The sequence below is a fragment of the Gavia stellata genome, chromosome Z (genome assembly GCF_030936135.1).
Source record: "Gavia stellata isolate bGavSte3 chromosome Z, bGavSte3.hap2, whole genome shotgun sequence".
Classification (NCBI taxonomy): Eukaryota; Metazoa; Chordata; class Aves; order Gaviiformes; family Gaviidae; genus Gavia; species Gavia stellata.
In genome coordinates, this window is record NC_082637.1 from 26,787,188 (window position 1) to 26,809,797 (window position 22,610).

A 22,610-nucleotide genomic window follows, 5' to 3' on the forward strand; every position below is an offset into this window, starting at 1 on the left:
GAGTCCCTGCCAGGTTTCTTTGTCTTGAAACTTACGGTGCAAGGTGTGTGCCACTTGTTACTTAGCAGGTAAACGATTCTGTTTCCATTGACGAGGCAGAAGAGCTGTTATTACACTGGCCTTCACCCGATTCTGATAAAATCGTTTGCAATAACCATTGTTGGAAATATTTCTACAGCCTTTATTAAAACTCCTGAAATCCCAAGCAGATGACAACTCCCCACAGCACAGCTGGGCATTATCTTCTGAATGCCAACAGCCTGGCCTGGGCTGTAGCCTGTCCTGCAAATGTAGATCGCACGTTGGACTTTCAACAGTGTTATTCTTTCTCTTGCCAGTGAAACCTCGTTCCTAGTCTACAGGTCAGTCTGTCTCATGACCCAGAACCACATGAGTCCTTCAGAAATTTACATTTTTCAGGAAGTCTTGCCAAATTCTACATGGCTGGGAAGATCTTTTTCCCCTTTTTTTAAACCACATGTAGTATGGACACTTTTCCAACGAAATCAGCAGAAGAAAACCAGACCTTGCCACAAATGACATTCCTTTCTCAAAGGCATTTGGTTGTATTGCTTGTGATGTTACGTCACTTACTGGAACCACTTCTGCAAACAAATTTAAAAGGTATTTTAAAAAACAAAGGAGTGATGCAACTGTGCTATAGGAGTACTGGGGATAATTAATCTGAGAAGTAGTTCTAATGAAATACTAAGTGAATTTTAGACTCCTCTTCTTACTTCTTGGTAGTTTAATATCATCCAATGACAGTGTTGCTTTCCATCACTTCACTGTATAATGTGGAGCAGAGGTTCTTGTTTATGTCTGGTCAGTCCCTTAAAGTGTGCCATTAGTTATTTATAGGTATTGAAAAATCGTTGTTACTGTACAGGTAGATAGCTAACTTCAATACACTGCTCAAGTCATGCGCAATACAAGAGCTGTTCAGCAGTCACGACCGCAAGCCCAGGGCCAGCCTTGAGCATGGGTGAGCAGTAGCAGTGGTGGTGTTGGAGCACCCCTCCAGAGCCTGCTGTGCTGCACGGACACCACCTTGACCCAGCCGATCTCCAGAGCAAACCAGGCCCAGCTCCCCGGCTGCACCTGTCTGTGCCCAGTGCACCTTCCAGCCACACGCCGGATGGATGCAGAGGTGATCTCTGAGCCGCTGTGCAACAAACAAGGTCGACTTCTGCCAAAATTGAAAAGGGATTGTTTTAACCTGGCTTTGTGCGTTCACCTGCTCCTGCAACCCACGTCCACTGTATTCCAGTTTAAAACGGGTAATTCACTTTTCTTTTAAATATTTAATTTAAAAAACCAGAAGTTATGGTCTGGAACCATTTCTGCCAACTGCCTGCACAAAGCAAGATTTTAACAACTCAAAATTACTAGCACAAAGTGGTGTCTGAGGACAGAAATCACAGCACCTGTGGTTTTCTCCTTGTTTTTTAACCCGTACACACAAACATACCATCCGAAGGGCACGCACGTGGCTTGTACCTCCGGTCCAGCACAGCTGCACAGTGACTCAAACTGTCCTTCTGACGTTCCTCCTGAGCCCTCTGCTGGAGTGTGCGCCACAGAGGCTGGACCACCAGCTCAGCTATGCTCCTGTGGGCGCTGCAACTGGAAAAGGGGGGGGCTAGGAAGACTAAGTAGTATATAAATCAGCTAAAAATTAATTACAAAACAGATTTACAGTTGTAGCTTTTCTTAGGTGGGTAGCAATCCAATGTCCACGTCACCACTGCCAACAAATCTTGACATTATATGAGGGTGACAAATGCTGCTCTGGCGTGAGCATTTGACTAGTCAGAATAAGGTCAGTTCTTCCAAAAGGTATAGAGAGTGTACACTGCTTTGGCTTAAGAGTAAACAATGACCAACCTTCATTTACATTACTAACTGACCTCTGCTGTGATCTATGGAATGCTTAAAAAATTTTAATAGTGCTGTTTTTAAGTACAAAGAAGGTATTTTCAGTGGCACATTTCGCTTTTGTTTGCGTTTGTAACCAAGAAGAACCAGCTTTTCTGCTTGTTGCTGGTATACTATCAAGTTGCTCTGCAACAACATAATCAACTAACTTGCAAGAATATCCATGTTCATCACATAGCACAGCTAGAAGACAGGCTGGGAAGAAATACAGAAAAAAAAATCAGAATTTCTTTTCTCAGGGTTCTGTTTTTCTAGCAAGTGATAATATGGTATATATTGCAGATTTTTTTTTTCTGGATGAGGTTTTCAGGTGTAGGGTGCACTCATTAAATTTGACAGCTGTTTGAAGTTGTTCCTGAAATTCACCTCAGCAGTAGCTTTCAAAGATATTTTGGGGAAAAAAAAAGAAGAGAAATCAGCTTAAAGCTAATTTAATTAATTTCACGAGGGGGCTGCAGAGTGTAACTGCTTCTTAATGTACATGCACTGCATAGGATCTAGAAGAATTTGCTGTGGATTCTTTAAAACCTGTGTGCCAATTAGTTCAGTTTAACTTTGTTTTTGTGGTATTGAAGAATTCTTCAAACATCTGTGGTTTGATCGACTTCATAAACTTGTATTCTGTAAAGTGCCATAGACTTTTTTTTTTAAATTGTAGCATATTTAAAAATATATATATATATATATATATACACAAACTTGTGTGAGATGTGCAATACCAGGAATGGGTTTTGTTGTGGTTGTTTTTTTCCCCTCAGTTTTTGCTTTTAAACAAGATATTTGAAAAGGGACTTCCCAGGGAAGAAGTACCTGGAGTTTTGGTGGTGTGGACAAACTAAAGCATAGAGTAATGCAGTAGAATCACTGATTTTGAAGATTAATACAACAGTAGTAACAGCAGCTTAAATATTTAACAAAAATATCTTCTAGATTGATTTGAAATACTGAGATCTATAGAATACAGACAACTCAAATATGAAGCTGTGTCCATCTCTGGCAATACACAATCTAAAAGCTGAAAAGGTTCAGCAAGGTTTCTTATTGTGCTTTATTATAACATGGCACTGCAAAAAAAACATTGCTACTGACCTATTTCCGGGTTGTCTGTATCACCTTTGTATCTATTTTACTCAATAAAGTTCTCTAGATTCTGAGATTTTTTTTTTCAGCCAAATCATTTCCATTTTGCATTGTTATCCCACATCAGAGTATCTCACGTCCCAGTGGTAAACAGAGAGGAGTTCAAGGCTTCCTTGGAAGCAGTGGGCACTGGTGCCTACCTCCAGGAAGAGACAAAAGCAGAGCATGGCAGTAACATATACACCACAGCCGCTTTCTATAGGAGGAGCTGCTGTGGCAACCCAGCTAGCGTAGATTTTGAGCCATGGTTTATTTGTGGTACTGTTTTTCTGTTCTTGAGTCACCACTATGTACATTTGTTAGCATGAATGATGTACCTAATGTGTTATTTTTAATCTAAATTTCAATTAAAATATGAGTTTTCAAACTTTAACAAGAGTCTGACTACCTTAATTCAAACATTTGACAAGTTGAGCCACAGCAAGGTAGCTTTAATTGTAGCTTTAATAGCATTTAAGATCCCAGCCCACTGATGTTGTTAGTGTTTCAGATTTCCATCTGACTTTGACAATTATTACCACTCGCTGATGAAAAAGTATGTCATCTGAAATTGTAGCTACATCTTATACAATAAGGTTGCATTAAAGATACTTTCTAATTGAATATCTGTCTGACAAATGTTTTTCATTTTGCAGCTAAAGCACTGCAGTTCCTTTCTCATGAAAAGGAGTAGCAAAGGTTGTAAAACCAATATTGTGTAATCACACAGACTTTTAAAATGGTGGTTGCCACGATGTGTCTTACCCTTCACCTGTGACTTGACAAACAGTAGAGAGACGTTACATATTGTTCTTTAAGCAGATTTATGGCAGAAGCAGCAGTAAGGCTTTCAGTAGTTTAAAGAAAAGTCAGGATGTCACTTTTGTCTCACCGTTGCTATGGTCCCTTTCTATTACATTTGCATGTAATTAATTGCATTTAGTTTAATTACTCTTCTAACAGTTTCTGAACTTCCAAGAAGTACCTCTTGGTTGAAACTTGGAACATTTAGAAACATACAGTCCAGAAGAAGTTAGGGGATAGGTGCCACTCCATGCAGCCACCACATTAGTTATCTTTATGGATTTCAAAGCAGGTATAGATACAGCAGTTGTAATTCTACAAGTACAAAATACTGCCAAAATAAATTACCGATTTATATAGTACCTATAAAGTAAATGAAGTACCAATTTATATAGCTAAAAATACTACCTCCCTTTTTCAGTAAGTTTAATGGAGCTGGCATTAGGGAACACAGAGTTCAATTCTCTAATGGTGTGAATTATTACAGATTTCTGTGTTCTAGTAACTTCTTCCCCAAGCTCCAGCTAGGTTTAGCACAGTGATGCAATGAGAAAGTTTATGTATATGATGACTGGAGGCTTGCCAACGTGACGCCCATCTACAAGAAGGGTCGGAAGGAGGATCCGGGGAACTACAGTCCTGTCAGCCTGACCTCAGTGCCGGGGAAGATTATGGAGAGGTTCATCTTGAGGGCGCTCATGGGACACGTGCAGGATAACCAAGGGATCAGACCCAGCCAGCACGGGTTCAGGAAAGGCAGGTCCTGCTTGACCAACCTGATCTCCTCTATGACCAGGTGACCCGCGCAGTGGATGAGGGAAAGGCTGTGGATTTTGTCTGTCTGGACTTTAGTAAAGCCTTCCACACTGTCTCCCACAGTATTCTCCTGGAGAATGGCGGCCCGTGGTTTAGACAGGTACATTCTTCGCTGGGTAAAAAACTGTCTGGACGGCTGAGCCCAGAGAGTTGTGGTGAATGGAGTCAAATCCAGTTGGTGGCCGGTCAGAAGCGGAGTCCCCCAGGGCTCAGTTTTGGGGCCGGTCTTGTTTAATGTCTTTATTGATGATCTGGATGAGGGGATAGAGTGCTCCCTCAGCAAGTTTGCAGACGACACCAAGTTGGGAGGGAGTGTTGATCTGCTTGAGGGTCGTAAGGCTCTGCAGAGGGATCTGGACAGGCTGGATCGATGGGCCGAAGCCAATTGGATGAGGTTCAACAAGGCCAAGTGCTGGGTCCTGCACTTTGGCCACAACAACCCCATGCGGTGCTACAGGCTTGGGGCCGAGTGGCTGGAAAGGTGCCCCGCAGGAAAGGACCTGGGGGTGCTGGTTGACAGCCGGCTGAAGATGAGCCAGCAGTGTGCCCAGGTGGCCAAGAAGGCCAACGGCATCCTGGCCTGTATCAGAAATAGTGTGGCCAGCAGGAGTAGGGAGGTGATCGTGTCCCTGTACTCGGTGCTGGTGAGGCCGCACCTCAAATACTGTGTTCAGTTTTGGGCCCCTCACTACAAGAAGGACACGGAGGTGCTGGAGAGTGTCCAGAGAAGGGCGACGAAGCTGGTGAGGGGTCTGGAGCACAAGTCTGATGAGGAGCGGCTGAGGGAACTGGGGCTGTTTAGCCTGGAGAAGAGGAGGCTGAGGGGAGACCTTATCGCTCTTTACAACTACCTGAAAGGGGGTTGTAGTGAGGTGGGTGTTGGTCTCTTCTCCCAAGTGACGAGTGACAGGACAAGAGGAAATGGCCTCAAGTTGCGCCAGGGGAGGTTCAGGCTGGATATTAGGAAAAATTTCCTTACTGAAGGAGTACTGAAACATTGGAATAGACTGCCCAGGGAGGTGGTAGAGTCACCCTCCCTGGAGGTATTCAAGGAGCGTGTGGATGTGGCATTGTGGGATGTGGCTTGATGGGCATGGTGTTGGGTGGGTTGGTTTTTGGTGTGTGTGTTTTTTTGTGGTTTTTTTTTTTATGGTTGGACTTGATGATCTTACAGGTCTTTTCCAACCTTAGTGATTCTGTGATTCTGTGATTATTAATAGCAGAGAGAGAGGAATATAAAGATGTTGCCTTGCTCCTGTGTTTCGCTGAAAGCTTGTTTTCAAACAGATGCCTTTTATTTGATTTGTGGTATCTTTGTATCAGTGACATTCTGAGAGTGTAGGAATCAGCGTCCCTAAGCAGCTTTAGGTATCACTCAGATGCAGTGGGATCAGTAATTTGGTCTAGCCGAGACAGGTAAAGAAAAAATAATTCCAGATTTAATCACATTGTTCTGACCAGTTCCAATTGCTCTCTTACCCTGGACAAAAAGTATCACCCCACTGCCCAGCCCAGTACATCCACTTTTTTTCTCTAAAACATGAAAAATACATGCATAGCAACGACAACAGCCCTGCATTGCAAAATGGCAACGTGTGGCATGAGTGCATGGCATGAGTGCATGTGGCAACGAATGGCAAATTGGCATGAGTGCAATGACTACAGCTCAAATGATAGATGATTGTTTAATTACGTGATAAACATTGTAAAAATCTACTTACAGCACTGTCAGCTGAACAGTGGCAGAGCAGCTGATGCCACAGAGGCATGAGTGGTCAGAGGCAGCTGTTTTTTAAAATGGCCTGGGCTCCAGCCAGTATATACTACCCAGCTCTACCTGTACACATTTGCAAAGCAGAAAAGCCGAGTGAACAGCCACAAGTGACTGGACTCTAAAGCAGGCTGTGTTTTCCAGGCCTACGTTAGCGCTGTTCCAAGCACAGTGACAATTACTAACACAACCTCCAGCTTTATCATCAAAAATCAGACTCCGAAATCTCCCATCTCACCAGCTGAAAGTTTCCCTTCCCAAACTGGGTATGAAGAAGTAAAACCTGGTCTTTTCATCGCTTTGTGCAGCAACTCCTCTGCATTGAAGTGTTCTCCTGCACCTCTGAATGATGTAACAGCAATGTGTAGGAACACTCGCTGAAGCCAGACAGTACCTTTTTTATATACACACATTACTTAGTCACATCCCAGCACGAAGTGTACTGTGAGATGGTAAAACAAACAAATTAAAGCACTGTTGTTTGGTGTAATCATTATCCATTCATCCAACAAAAAGCACATTTTAGACAAGCAGTATATGCATCCATTAAACAGCTGGACATGTCTTTTTTTCCAGAACAAAATGTACGGCAGCGTCATCCCCAAGTCATACTTCCAATCAACACTTCCCCCCCCCCCCCCCGGTAGTGTCTGACATGGTTATCTAGTTTAATCCTAGCATAAAGTTAAACTAGTATTCTGCTGCTGAGGTCAGAAATCTGCACCACTTCTTTTCTACTGATGAGAATAAAAGCTACTTGCACACGTAAATTTCATTTGTAGAAAAAAAAAAAGTACAAACTAGTTCTTACACATTTTAATATAACTGAGTGAAACCTAACGCACATTTGTTTTAATTATCGGATCCACTGTGCCTTACTACTGATTCATAACCAGAATGCTCTAGGTGCATGCCTTTTCCTTGACAGAAATACCTTTCCAGAAGTATAACTGAGTATTTTTAATCACAGTTCTTTTCCCTGTGCTGTCTTCTCTGTGTGTGCATGCCTTCCCAATTTTGTGCTTACAACTTCTCGAGGAAAACTAGCCTCAACAAACCAGAGGAATTACCTCCCTACAACAGCACTTAAATTGTGTTAATAATTCTAACCATAAAACATGACTGGATCATGCTGCACAACTGTGCTTACCATTTACAAGAAAATACAGAAACTGTTCCTTTAGTCTGCTGCCACTGCCATCCTAGATCTGTATATTGCAAAGAAACAGATCACATTGATAAAGAATTTCACTACTAAATGATATATGCATGTGCAAATGTCTTCAAAAACTCGTGTCTGCTATCTCCCAAAATAATCCTGTCTGTATGTCAGAGCACTGTTTTCTGTATTGTACGTGTGCAAACGTTAACTATGTCACAGTGGTCTAGATGAAGTCATTTTGCCTTTCAAAGAAAACCCAGTAATAAATTCAGTACTAGAGAACAGGTGTTACAGTTGATATTATATGAAAAAAGTCAACAGACTGTGATAGTGCCTAAAAAAAGGGAGAAGCAAGACACAGGAGTGATACAGAAATGTCAATTCATATGCAGAAATCAGGAAAATAAACACTACCAAAGCAATGCTGTTTTCAGCAACTTCGTTTTACTTTCAATAGTGTTTTAGGATTCACTTAATACCTGTAGAATTTAATTCAGTAATGACAGAACATGTTTAGATTTTAACCCTCGTGAGTTTACAGCACAAGAAAGTGGGCTGCAAGTGTTTAAGAATCGTCTTTGTAACAGTTGAGTAGACTAATTCCCAATACCCTAATGTGTTATTTTGATAGTGGACATTTTGCTTTCCCATTTCAGCAGAATTACAGCATTTATATACAGAATTATAAAAAACAAGTGAGACTTTTACATAGATCATCTGCCCTGTACGTTATCCTGACCATTAGAAGAAAAATCCCTATATTGTTCAAAACTATACAGAGCAAACACCCAGGAAAAAAGTCTTTTTTTTTATTCTATGACACAGTGTTAATACAATAAATATACAAAACTTCGTAACTACTCAGACATGCAACAGAGGAACAAAAGAAGTGCATTTGTACAGAACCATGACATTCACTAGGACGGCAGAGCATTGTTAGTAATTTACAAAATATACAAACATCCCTCAGATAAATAAAACCAGCTCCTAAATTACAGATCAATGACTACTGACATTCCAGTGTTTAAACTTCATACTTTGTACTCGATTTGCCACAATACTACAAAATGATAACTTAAGTGGGTGCCATACTCTGATTAATTAATAAGAGACTATAAAATCTAGTTTTCATTAGGTACAAAATATTTTTAACAAATATCAGCCTTCTGTTGCAAAGCTAAACTCCTCCCTCCCTTTTGGGCTGCAAAGTGTCAGAGATTTCTGGTTTAAACAATTCACTTGTAACTGAACCTTGAATTTCACTTAGGAGTTTTAAATCCATACATTCAACCCATGACGTTACAAATCAACACTCCCTATACATAGAACATTAATTATGTTTTCTCAAAGAGCCTTTAAACATTTGGGAAAAAAATCTACCTGCCAAATTCAGGTTTTATTCCTAATGGTTTTTTCCATAATATATTGTGGTAATGTATGTTAGTATGCAATCTTCAACTTAAGTTGCAAGGATGATGTCCCTAGGATTCCTATTCATAAGATACCAAGAGAATTGCTTAAATTTAGATTTTAAAGTAATCCATAGTAGAGTTCCTAGATACAACCCTCAAGTTAAGTTTAAAAGATGATGAAAAGAATAATCTTGATATACAGCTGCTAGAAGGATGATGCCTGATCTCAACAGAAAAGGGTGGCTTTTATCTGGAAAGCTTTTAATAATGTTCCACACAAATTTAAGTTCAACGCTAGCATGTCCACTACTATGAAATTTTAGAGCCCCTATTACACAGAATATTTAAATTGCTTTTAACTTTATGATGCAGAGAACATTTAGAAGCAAGTATATTCATGAATATGAACTTCAGCATAGGTGAAACTACTATATTTATCCAAATTCAAGTTGGATTTAAAGAAATTAGTAAAAGAAAGGAGACTAATAGGGACTTCATGCCAACAGTACAATACTGACCCAGGGATTAACTAAGGGTTTTATTTTTTGTAATGCTCTTCTGTTATTATGAATACAGTGTAGTGAAAAAGAATCTATGACAGTTGGTCCACATCAGAACATGGTGGGGCCTCCGAATTTTATGCTGTCTCACTGAAGGTGATTCACCTTAAGAGCTGAATTCATTTCAGCCACAGTGTATGCTTATACAGGTTGTGGGATGTGGTCCTTCCTGTTTGCACCTTCTGAAACAGAGTTTGAAAAAACAGCCCAAATATTCTGCGTAAGACTCATAAGGCAATCCAAGAATATAAATAGTCTTCAAAGGAGAGAAACATGACGTTATGCTAAGACATGATTATATTCTAGAATATTAAGATGGTATGTACCATTATGGATTGTCCACGTCCACAGCACCAGTTTAACCTTTTAGGCCTCCAATTCAATGAGTTAAAATTTAACTTTGTTAAAGATGAAAATGTCTCACTTTGCCAACTCAAAATAGTTTAAAAGCTTTTTTTCCCCCAGCTTAAATCACATCACAGAGATGGCTGAGTTAACGTTAAAATGAATTCAAGTATCTGTTAAATGCCATTGCTTAAAAAGCTTGGTTTTAAACAATATTCCTGTTAGAAAATTAAATACTGCGTATTTAGGTTTTCGGACAAGCACTAAACAGAGTGACTGACTAGGCTAGAAATTTAGTACCACTGTTAAACACAGATCTACACTTAAAAAAAACCAACGAACCCCCAAAAAATCCCAAATACAACAAAAATACCACTGCACGTAAAAAAGGGGAGGGGGGCAAGAAACTACTAGTGTTCTAAAAGTCAATATTGGTTTCTTTTCCAGCAAGACTATTACCCCAAGACATGAATACTGAAATTAAAAATAGCAAATATATAATCATTTAGCTCTGTGATTGAAACCATCAGTCAACTTCCTTAAACTGTACACTGCATTACACATTCTATTACAGAGAATGTTTGTGCACCATAGTAATTTCTCACAGGTAGAGAATACTTCATGAAAATAGATACAAACAAATGCTATAATTATAAAGTGGCGCAGGTAAATTCTAGACCAAAACACTAGTTAAACAAGATCTGGTAACTCAACAGTATTCATGCAAACTTACAGGTTTATATCAAAAGACTTATCCTAAAAAAAACCCAAGAAAAGAATTTGTAATATCTACCCTACTTGTATTTGTCCTCCAGCAGCCGCTGAAATTGCAAAAGCAGTAGCCAAACCTAACGTTACGTATCTTCCAGTCTACCCCACTTCTTATAGTAGAAAGAAATAGGGAAAACAGTTCTTAGGAAGAAAAACAATTGATCCAAAGTGCTTTCCTGAAGTTAAAAAAAATACTGGAGTGAACCACTAAAAAACCTTCTAAATTCATAATATATTTATTTGATCCTTACATACCACAATTCATTCTCAGGCCAATTGCTGAAATTACTTATCCTCCATAAAAAAGGGCAAAGAATGGTTATCTTTTTAAAATAAATAAATTTGTAATAAAATAAACCAAACACTTCCCATTTTACCCATGCACAGCTGCAGAAGAGACAAACATGCTGTGTGAATTTTGATCTAGGCTTTTAGGGAATATAGTAAGTGACTGCAAAATAAAGTACAATCGAAGAGAACTGTGATGACTTTGTACATTCCTCTACATTCGGTTACCCTTGAACGCGTTTTGAGCTGCACTGGTTGCTGCTGTTGATGCGGCGTTAGCTGCAGCTGTTTGTACAGTTTTGTTGGACATCACTCCTGTTGCAAACTCCTGCTGCGCTTTCTCAAAACTAGCACCAGTCGTGCGGTAAAGACCATGCACCTAGGGAGGTGGAAAAGCAGTAAAAAAACAGTGCTGAGCCTTCCATTTCTTGGTAGACTTAATAGCAAAGTCTCAAACATGAAGCAGAGCTGTGTGGCGGGGAAATCTGGTCTGCTCATGTGTTTGGGAGGATCCACAAATAAGCGAACGGACTTTTTTTCCCACAAATCCTACAACTTTTGATTGCCCTGCTGCACGCAGTTTCACTGTAGGAATACCTGGAAATTTTTTGCAAGTTGAGAAAGGGCTTATATGTCTTTACTAAAATGTGTGTGTTGTCTACTGTCTGAAATAACATATTTAAATACACAAACAGGCTGCATCTTTAGCATAATGCAGGGCTCACAGCTTGCAAAAATGTCTTTTGTCTCAACCTGCATACAATTTGTACTCATTAAAAGAGTGAGTAAGTGTGCATGTTAAAAAAATGAACAGGGAACAAAACCAAAAAAGTAGTTTCGAATCCACTATGTCAATAAGATTTTGGTGAACTTTCTTCTACATCAATTTTTACAAACATTTTAATTTCTCTGATTGATATGGTTACAAGAACAAGCTAGGCTAGGACTGAATATTAAAAAGTATAAAATATCCTAATAATGCAGATATGTATCTGCTAAACTAGTGTGATGACCAATAGTTCTGCATAAGCAGAGGTATTAAACAATATGACTTAACAAACACTCTAAACAACATGGCGTATAATCTCTAGTACAGCAAAAAACCAAATCCTGAGTAAATTCCAGTTACCTGAGTATTAAAATTAAAATGCTATTTCCAACTCATATTCAATCAAGTCACAATAAAGTTGTCAAATAATATTGCAAAGATATTTTCATTCAAGTGTAGCAGAAAAATTAATGTTGTAACTTTTTTCTTTATTATGAAAGTGACTATTTCTCATCCATGAAGGTACACCAGGTCACATATGAATATGCAGGTTTTTGAAAAGTATCCAGATCCATGTGGTATGAAGAGTGTTAAAAATATGCTCCACCACACATTTTTCTTGACGTTTTCTTTCTCCTGTACCTGAGTATTTATTCAGAAAACAAATAAGGAGAAGGGCCATCTCCAGGCAATGCTTAAAATTTCTAGCTTACTGTAAATAGGCCAGAAGAGTTTGGGCCAGAAGAGTAACTGAGGTTGAATTATTAGAATTGCCAGCACACCATCAGCACAATTCTCTGTTACTTTTTATCTAAGCAACATCAAAAACTTACTAGCACATTAGAATCTAAACTTCTGTCTTATGGATGGAAATTCTCTAAAAGGAACCAAGGGGAAAAAAGCATCTTTCTTTGAGCTTTCATGCCATGCAATCATTTATTGTCAACAAAATGTTAAAATAATAGAAGCAGAAAAATAAAAATCCTTTTCTGAGGTGCCAGGCATATCCCTCTTCTATTGATTTTAATGGCAATGATTTTGCTAAGAGATGAAACTTAGCAGTCATTTGAATCCCACTTCACTCAGCCTGATGAATCACCACAGGTTTGAAAATTACCACCTGGCATCTACAGGTACAATCATAGTGTCCAGTGCATTCACCTACCCTGTCATTGTGTGCTTGCCTCCCAATTTCCCTTATTCAAATCTATGCTTCCCCATGTTAGTTTGCAGAACATATGTGCATTGTAGAAACAGCATTTTGTAACTCCACAACAGTATAAGCAAAAAAGTACAGTTAATAGGTAAGGCAGACCCCCAAGAATATAATTTAATCCCCATTACTTTGTGAGATAGTACCTGTCTGAAGCAGGAAAGCAAAACCCAGATCAAACATAGGAAACAGAAGAGGGGAATAGTATGTAACTTACCTTTTTAAACATAACTAATGAGATAACAGCAGATGCTGTGAAAAGTGCAGCTATGATTATCATCATAATGCCAACAGGAATACTCTTATTAAGACCAGTAAGAGATGAAATCCACCCACTGAAGGAAAAAGAAAGGACAAACTTTACTAGCACAGCACATGAACCATTCAACCACATCAAGGGAAGTTTTATAGCCTCCTGGTTCTGATCAACTTTGAATATTTTTTAAGAAAAAGTCACGGGAATTTTACATAAGCATATTTCAGTTCTATAATAAGCTTTTAGAGCTTAGTTTCCATTTTTCCCAGTGCATACAGTGAAACTATGTGAAACACTGTAGTAAGGATGATAATCCTTGAGCAGAATTGTGAAGAAATTGGAGTTGCTCATCACCTTTTGGGGTTTTTTTGACATACTGTCATTTCAGACTGATTGAAGACTACATGATTTCATGGAAGAGAAAATGTCCCTAAAAAGATAGCTTCTAACTTCTGTAAATGTAAAACAAAAATATACCACACAGACAGAGCTTCTATGTGGGAAGACTCATTTAATTGTATCCATACAGTGATGATTTCTCAATTGTGGTTAATGTGACAATTTTTTGAAGTAGATAGCATCAGATTAACTCATAGAAAAAATTGCTATATCAGTATCTACTTCAAACATTTCCCCATTCTTCAAAATTGGAACACCAACAGAAAAAGACAGTATCAAACTTGAAACCACAACAAGCAGGTTGCCTTAAGAAAAATAAAAACATTAAGACAGAAAAAGATTCTTCCACTGAAGAAAAAGCAGAAAATTTCTGTAAACCCAAACGACCTTAAAATTTTCCTCTACCTGTTTCAAATTGCTTTGATATTCCCTATGTCCAACTGGACTCCACCACAAAACTCCAAAATCCAAACTGTGATTAGCACTTTCTGATGATCTGACTACTTTTCGTACCGCTTCCCCAAGTATCCTTAAAAGCACACTCCACATACTTGGAGAGCTGGCCCTCTAAAATACTTCTTTATTTTATTAATGTCAATCAATGTATCTATGAGAAAGCAAAATAGTGGATTCAAGAGCAAAAATAATAGAACAGGATCTTTTCTTATACTACAATTCTAAAGCAATGCTGTTTTGTCTGCCTTAGGTATGTTTGGAGGTTAGCAGCAAAAAGCATTGATACAGAGAAGTGCCATTACCCAGCTACAGTCCTGCCAGTCATAGCTCTCCATGCTACCAGCTGGCTACTACAACCATGCTTTTCATTAATTCAGGTTTGTTTTTTCCCAAGGATGGTGACTGATTCCCAATAGCTTTTCCTTGTAAAATCTAAATATTAGACCTTGAAGACTCAAATAAAAGATAATATACATAAAAGCTTCATGTAAAAGCTTATATACTCACAAGTATCAAAAAGAAAAATCAACTATTACAGAATAAGGAGCTGACTCAGACAAATGAGCTTTTCAAATAATATGAAAGATAAACCACTATATTCACGCAAATACATTATTGAGTAATTCTTCAAATTTTAGCCATAAATTCGCTTAATAAGAAGTATGTTAATATAATTAGAAATAACTGATACAAAATAATATGCAAACAGTATAGTATTACTGTCTAAATTATTTTCATTTTCTCTAAGTTTTGCTTATGTCTTTATCTTAGATATAGAGCAAACAACATCTCCACACACCTCCAAAATAGAGGAGGTAATGTATAAAAGAATAGTTCAAAGTGGTTTACATTGAAGGATGAAGTTTTGACCAGCCTAATAACAGAAGTACCTCACACTCTTGGGATGTTTTTCACCCACTTTTCCTAGCTAAAAGCACTCCAAAAATGCTTTTTTGAGTGCTAAATGTAACAATCCCAGTGAACAAACATTTTTTTTGAAAAAACACAGACTGTATTGCAGTTGTTATATCAAATATGAGTGTTTGTCTTACAGACAGTACAACACTACAGCAAACAGAATACTCACCAGTTTCCCCATCTTTGAAATCCTGCAGCTTGAAGTACATGTACAGCAAACTGACAGATATATACAAAGAAGAACACAAAGAACCTGAATGAACTGTCACTCCTGAAAGAGGGTGGGAAAAAAGATTAAAGCAGCCAGGAAATTAATAACTTTTTGCAAATACTGTAGTATCAAGCTAAAAATTTTTTCTGTATTAACTAGAGGAAAAGTGCTTTCATTTTTTGACAGTAACTTGAAGTATCAGGAATTCTGTGGTTTTGTAGAGTGTTTATTTACAATAGATAATATTTTAATATAGTATTTTTGCCACCTGCACCTCTAACAGAGGTGAGAATAGCAGCAAGATTCTATTTGTAGTGTTATGTTCAGCATACAGCAGGGCCTCTTAGACTAAATGTGGAAGTTTTGGTACAATGTATGAAGAACAGAATTCTGCTCCACCTTCAGACTGAAGTTCACAGTGCTGGCAGGATGGGAAGAAAATATTTTACTTGTAAAAGGAAATAAAATCTAATATGGAATTACTGAAACATAGTGCAGACCAGAATACTGAAGCAGCTGTTGCTTAAAAGCAAAATATACAAAATAGGTTTGCTGTTTAAATTACTAAAATGCCAGCCTGACAAAGACTGCAAGTAAAAAAAACCCCACAAAACCACAAACCAACAAATATAAATGTAAAGGCAAAATCTCAACTATCAAAACTAATGATCATGTGATATGCTTGCTACCAGAGTTTTAAAGAAAGCAGAAATCACTTAGTTCACAGAACCAGATTTTGCCATTAATAGCTCTTCCTTCAGAGGGAGTTTGTTAATTTCTATGTATTCAACCAGTTCAGTTCAATAACTATTTCATCTTCAGCTGAGCAACAGACCAAAAGTTGAAAATGTAAGTAGGAGTTTTCTTTTTCCAAACAATCAATGTTCACTGAGAAAAGCTATGGATTTACTAGAAAGCAAATGCGAGTTAAACTATATGATTCCTCAAAGATGTGTGGGTACAACAGTATCTCCTTGGTTAGCAAAACCAAACATCTCATTTAGTCTAAACTGCAATTTCTGGCCATCAATCTTTCTCTACAAGAATTAGTGCATTTTAACTAAGAATATCCTGAATCACTTCAATGTAAAAAAAAATTCCCAAGAAATACTGCAAGAGTACAGGACTTAGAATCTCTACATTCTGATTTTCACCAAAAAAAGAGTTCAATTTTCCATGCAAACCAACAATTCTATTCTTAAACACAAAGCTATCACACCTCACGCTTATGAAGTCTGCAAAGATTGCTAAAAGCTGGGAAAAATACTAGACTTTGATTACTATATACATGCTCTACTCATTCTTAAGAATCTCAGTCTACTTCAACTACAGACACTGTAGGTCACTTAACAATATAAGACCTTTAAGTGTAGAGTTTTATGAAGTTCATTCAGGAAGCCAAAAATTTAAGACACTTTTAACTATTAACCCACTCAAATTCTTGGTGTGAAGGGATAGAGATTTAATGAGAATTTTCCTTGAAATTGTTATCAGCCCAATACAAAGTTAAACGTTTCCTACAAATATTTTGTCAATAGTAGAAGCTATAAATACTTGAAAGGATATTCCATGATATTCCTAACTATTGCCAACTAATGTTTCACATACAACAACTGAATTAATGGCAAACATACTATTTGTTTCTAGCATATTAAAGGATTATCACAATGATTATCAAGCAAATTCTGGAATGTTAATGCATTTTGACAAGTTTTTAAATATCCTAAGCCAAGGTGAAGTTGTTACCTGAAAGCTCCATAAAGTGGTCTGTACCAGCAGACAAAAGAACAAGGGGTAAAAAGCAAGAACCAGAGAATACTCAATCCAAAATCAACCCCTCGCGTAGCATCAACGTAAAACCAGGCCAAACATCCAAAGATATTAAGAAACAGTGTCACTGTATGGACTGCAGAAGCAAAAGCAAAATAGTCTTAATTACATTATGTTTATACAATAAATTATTACAACTGTTAATGTAATACCCAAACTGAGCATTTTTAAACAAAACATCAGCATGCTGACAATAAATCAATACCCTCTCAATACCCTCAGCAATAAGCTGATTTTCATACAGTTTTCTAACTTTCAGGTAAACCCTGTATTCACAAGTGAAAGTACTGAACATGAAAATTGAAGTACTATCAGGTATACGGTGAAGGAAAAAATACTGTTATAAAACCAAAACATTTTCAATCTTAAAATGATGAAAAAAGAGGTTTCTACAGCTGCAATAATTGATACTTGTTCTATAGTGATAACTGGATACAGATATTTAACAGACTACTGAATATTTTTTGACAGAAAGCTTATAAATGATACAAAATGCATCATAAATTTAGCACTGTACACATTCTAATTTGAAAACAAAAATTTCCAAAACAGTCTTTCAATGAAAAAGCTCTTTGTCTTCCATGTAATAAAGCAAAAAAACCCCACTTAGTAAAAATATTTCTCAGTAAAACAAGATCTGTAAGAAGCTGTTATAGATGCATATTGACTATTGCATATTCAAATTTTTCTTATAACATTGCTCTTAAGCATCTGCCTTTTTGGTGCTCCATTCTTCGCTCACTACTAGCATTTTCTCATTGGCAGATCTTGTTACAGGTTAACTATTGAATTCCTACTAAAGAAAATGCATTGGCATTACGACTTCACAGTTTATTTCAAATATATTTAGTTCTTCGAACACAAAAAGATACAGCAGTATTAAGAAACATTACAACTACTACCTTCATGCTATCTGGCACAGAAGTCAGTTCTGTCAGACTTAAACGATGAACATGAATTTCTGTCTTTGTTCAGCAATAACCAGTGATTCAGGAGTGATTTTGCTGTCTCACGAGGACAGTTTCTGTCCTTGTGGACCAGGATAAAGTAGAGTATTCATTATTGAGAGTACACAAGCTGCTCCTTGCAGCAATGATTTTTTATTTAAGTTCAGAGAAACATTTTAGTCATTCTACTGGAAGGTAAGGTTAACAGAAAAACTGGCAAGATAATAAAGACTGTGAAAAAAAGACTCCTCAAACTCTTTGCTGCCCTCTTAACTAGTACTTAAATAAGACCTAAATCAACTTAGTGAGAAAAAAATCTTAAAGCTAAATGCCCACTTCATTGCATGAAAGGCTGATGAAACTCAAAACATTTCGCTCAGACAAATGGTATTTTCCTCTAAGAGTCACCAGAAACAGAAAACTTTGCATTTTAAAATGCATCTACATATCTTAGAACTGTTCCAAGAGGTCAGCAAAGGAACTAATTTCACAATTTGTGTGTGTATGCCTCATAAAGCACAACAAAGGATACAAATCTAAATTCCTAAATTTCTAAATTCCTGCCTTCCTTTGATAAATATGAGAAAGATTACTACGGGGTATTCTTTCTTTTTCGAGTCAATACTGGAAAACAGGGAGACCCCCTAGATTACTAGAAACATGCGCATTCTGGTGGAGTTTGAACTTTCTGAAATTACTATGTTTTTTGTAATTGCAATTACGGTAACAGGACAAACTTTAAAAGAATACCATCAGTGCGGAAGGGGGTTGAAATGTCACACCCACTACTAACACTTATTAGCACAATAAAACTAGCAACACAGGGGTCTACTTCGCTACTGTCATGGAGAATCTCAGCTGTAGAAACCGAGTACTAGTAAACTACACATGAAGACATGGGACTTCGCTGACAATTCTCCCTTTACTCCACTTGCCCTTCTCTCCGCCTGCTGTAAGGTACAGAAAGGCATTTGTTCTCTGAGCCAACAGCTTCACTAAATGAACTAGGTAAGCTTTGCTCTTGTATGAACAGAGAGGCATTTTTATGTTCAGGGTAACGGTTTTAAGTACCTTCCACCTACTTGCCTCTTCAAATTAAACCATGATACAAGTTATTAGAAGATAATGACTACCTGGGGGCTGAAATGACCTAAGGCTTTGGCAGAAGTCTGCAACATGCAATGTCTAAGTGACAGTAACTTCACAGCTATACCAATACAGTACTCAGTGTGAAGTGATCTAAGAAAGCCTTCTCCTAGTTTACCTGTGGAAGCAGCTGAGGTTAAAAAAAAAAGGGCATTCACGCCAGAATAAGAGTGAACAACGGGAAATTACATGAGTTTAATAACTATTCAATCTCAATTTCATTTTTGTTAGCATAGACTTCCTTGTACAGAAGAATCCTACATAGATATACATTCCCTGTCTTAATTAATTACCTTTATCGTCATTGATGTTTGAAAGTGAATTGTAGATGAAGACCACGAGTTGCACCGATGCTATTTGGCATCTACATTATTGAGATGATTATTCTGCAGTCCCATTTGGGACTGTATGAAAACAGATTTTTGTAGTAAGTTTCATTTCAGTGATGTTTTATTGATGGTATTCTTGGGAAACCAAAGTCCTCACTAGAACACATGACAAAAGAATGTGCTTCTTCCCAGGGATAGGCTGGACTGTCACCCTGTAATGGACTGCCTCAAGGGGAATGGGATGCCTACAAAATGGAGGCTTTTGAAGCCACAAGGCAACTGACAAGTGAGGACAAACCTGGCGGAGTGTGATCACACACAACCTTGGAGCACAGAGTGGATTCAAATGTAGTTTAGCCTTTCGTTCCTTGTCTGTTCTGCTCTTTTTGGAGAGGGGGCGGGTAAGACGTGCAAACATGCCTTACAAATTACAGTAGTATTTTCCATAGGAAAAAATAAATTCTAGAACAGGCTTAGATCAGCATATAAGCACATGCTATCAAAAATATGAAGGTGTTTTTTTTCTCTACAAATGCCATTAGGACTTCAGCAAAAATACTGGACACAGTCCTCATTGTAAAATTCTTGATGCTACACACTAAAAAAGCCCTAATAATACAGAGCGGACCAAGCAGTGAATCTGTAAGGCAGCAACCAAACAATCAGACCTCTAGAAAACATAACCTACAAAGAAAGGTTGAGTAAGCTATGCTAATTCAGCCAAACAGAGATGACTAATGGGGATAAATGTGTTCTCTATTAACAACGGTGGACAGAACAGGGAAGATCAAACACAGGAAGGGAGAATTAAATTATATACTGGGAAACATCTTCTAATGATAAAAGACAGCAACACCCTAGAACAGGCTCGGAGGGAGTTTATGAAGTGTCCATCCTTGGAGGTTCTCAGGAACAGGCAGAACAAACATCAACACAGACTGATATATGTACTATTGATCATATCCTCAGACAGAAGGATGGATGAGAAGAAACTCTCCTAAACAGAAAGAATACCATAAAAGTTGGTACTTTAGGGTATTATTTTTCTATTAGAATCTACAGTTTAAGTCACTGGTCTTTGAAAACCTTTAAAAGTCTTGTTCATAGAAAATGGAAACATTCACAACCTATATAAAGTAACAAACCCAAATGCCACAAAAGCTTTCCATGAGATTAAGCAGCTCTTTGGTTTTTAACTTCAAATACGAAATATTCTTTGAAAATCAGTACTGCTTATTTTGTACATGCTATCAGCCTGTGGGGATAGTAGCTGGAAAACACAGGCTTTTGAGCCAAAAACCTTTTGGTGTTAGATACGGGTAAAGAGACATGGGACATTTCACTAGTAACAGCACAGAAAGATCTAAAAAGCGCTCAGTGCTAAGAGCCCAGAAAACTGACATTCTATCTGCAAGCCACTAAAACAGCAATGGTCACAAAACCAAGACAGAATAGATGATCTCCGCTGGCAGCTGACAGAAGCCATTGCTAATTGATTGCTGTAGTTCAGAAAAACATGGGAGCACTCAGTCAGTAAAAAAAAAAGCTCTCCCGGGGTGGGGGGCGGAATCTTCAAAGATAAAACCACATCAAGCAATCAGAAAACTCTTGACTTCTGATACAAATAGAGAAAAGATGGATGAATTCATGGAATAGGGATATAAACAGACTCTTTTTTTCATGAGATAAAGAGCATATAGATCTGAAACAGGTAAAAAAGTTTCCTCAGATACATAAAGACCAAGAATAAAGATATAAAAATTGCTACTAATCAGGGAAACACACAGAAAACTGAAACAGAAAGGTTTGTTCCTAGGGCTGCTAAAAAGGAAGAAGAAAACTAACCCACTTTACAAAGTGCTGAGCACGCAGTACTAGATTTATCCAAATGTGATTGTGTTCACAGAACCCCTAGGCCTTACAAGAGCTCGGAAGTTTTGGAAGAGGAAGTAAAATGTAGGTTAAAGCAGCAAGCAGAAGCAGGCTGCTTTGCTATGGTAATCAGTGCCTCCACTGAGGAAGCATAGCCGCTCTAAAGAAAAATAAGCCAAACCATGTAGATATGATCCTGGGAAAGAAGAGTCACAAGTACTGATTCAACAGCCACCCCTAAGGCATGGAGTTCTGTACTCAATCTTTTTTTTTTTTCCTGAAATATATTTTGTCTTTCTTTTCCTTTATTATGCCCTTTTCTTTCCGTCCCGAGTAATCCCTAAGTCTGAGAGTACTAGAGCTAAAGAAGGAAAACAGCAAGAGGACTCAGTTAAAATCTCAGTCTAACGAGAAGAAAATCTGTCATGCTAGCGTAAAAATATATATTTTGAAATAATATAACATTGCTGTTTCCTTCATTTATTACTGTAAGAAGGAAAAAGAAAAACAGTATTAATATTCCAATTCTTGCTGCCCAATTTCACCTTGTGTTTGAAACATACGGCACTTTTAGAACTCAGTCCTGCAAATGGCCAGAATTAGTAACTATCCTAAAATTTTGGAGTACTTGATCTTAAATTTCATGTGAATCTTAAATGTCTGTCAGATTTATGAGAGTGACTAGTCACACATTCTACAGTGGATTTAGTTGCATATTTGAAGATTAATGACCCAGCAACGAATATAGAAAGCCACAGATTATGATGAAGTGGAATTCACTTGATACAATGCTGACTGCTCATTTTATGTGTTTCAATCACAGTAATAAGATTACCAGATTAACAGGTAAAATTACAGAGATTCACTAACTAAATCTGAATCCCTGAAAAAAATACAGAAAAGTTCTGAAATTCACATTACCTTAGTACATTAAAGGCATCAAAGCACCTAAATCTTTGGAATTTCCTCAGTCTCAAGAGTAATTATTAAGCTCTCATCACACTGGACAAGGCAGAAGAAACAAATGTTGTGGCATCTGTACATTTGGTTCACCTACCATTTCTCCAGTCAAAATACGGCACCTGAATGAAGGCAAAATTAACCCCACAAAGATGGTGTAGAGCATTCTTGGTGTACAAAGGATAGTTTTAACACGGACTGATTCTTCAGCTAATTTACTTTACACTATTTTTTTAAATAGACTACAATGATATTAAGTCTCCAATACACACTAAAAACTGTATTAAACTATATAAAACTATGTATATTAAAGCAAAT

At 37.6% G+C, this 22,610-nt stretch overlaps 1 protein-coding gene and 1 pseudogene across 2 annotated transcripts in view; one reads left to right on the forward strand and one right to left on the reverse strand.

Annotated features, from left to right (window-relative positions):
• Positions 1-75: 75 nt before the first annotated feature.
• LOC132316717 (uncharacterized) lies at positions 76-851 on the forward strand (annotated as a pseudogene).
• Positions 852-8,397: 7,546 nt separating this feature from the next.
• The window catches only part of SCAMP1 (secretory carrier membrane protein 1), a 47,076-nt gene continuing 32,863 nt past the window's right edge, over positions 8,398-22,610 (reverse strand). For both annotated transcript variants that reach the window (XM_059833298.1, XM_059833297.1), the window contains 4 exons: positions 16,955-17,114; positions 15,167-15,268; positions 13,186-13,303; positions 8,398-11,365 (listed from right to left, as the gene is read on the reverse strand). In XM_059833298.1, the coding sequence (XP_059689281.1) occupies positions 11,201-11,365; positions 13,186-13,303; positions 15,167-15,268; positions 16,955-17,114 (545 nt within the window). In that variant the 3' untranslated portion in view covers positions 8,398-11,200. The remainder of the gene's footprint in view (positions 11,366-13,185; positions 13,304-15,166; positions 15,269-16,954; positions 17,115-22,610) is intronic.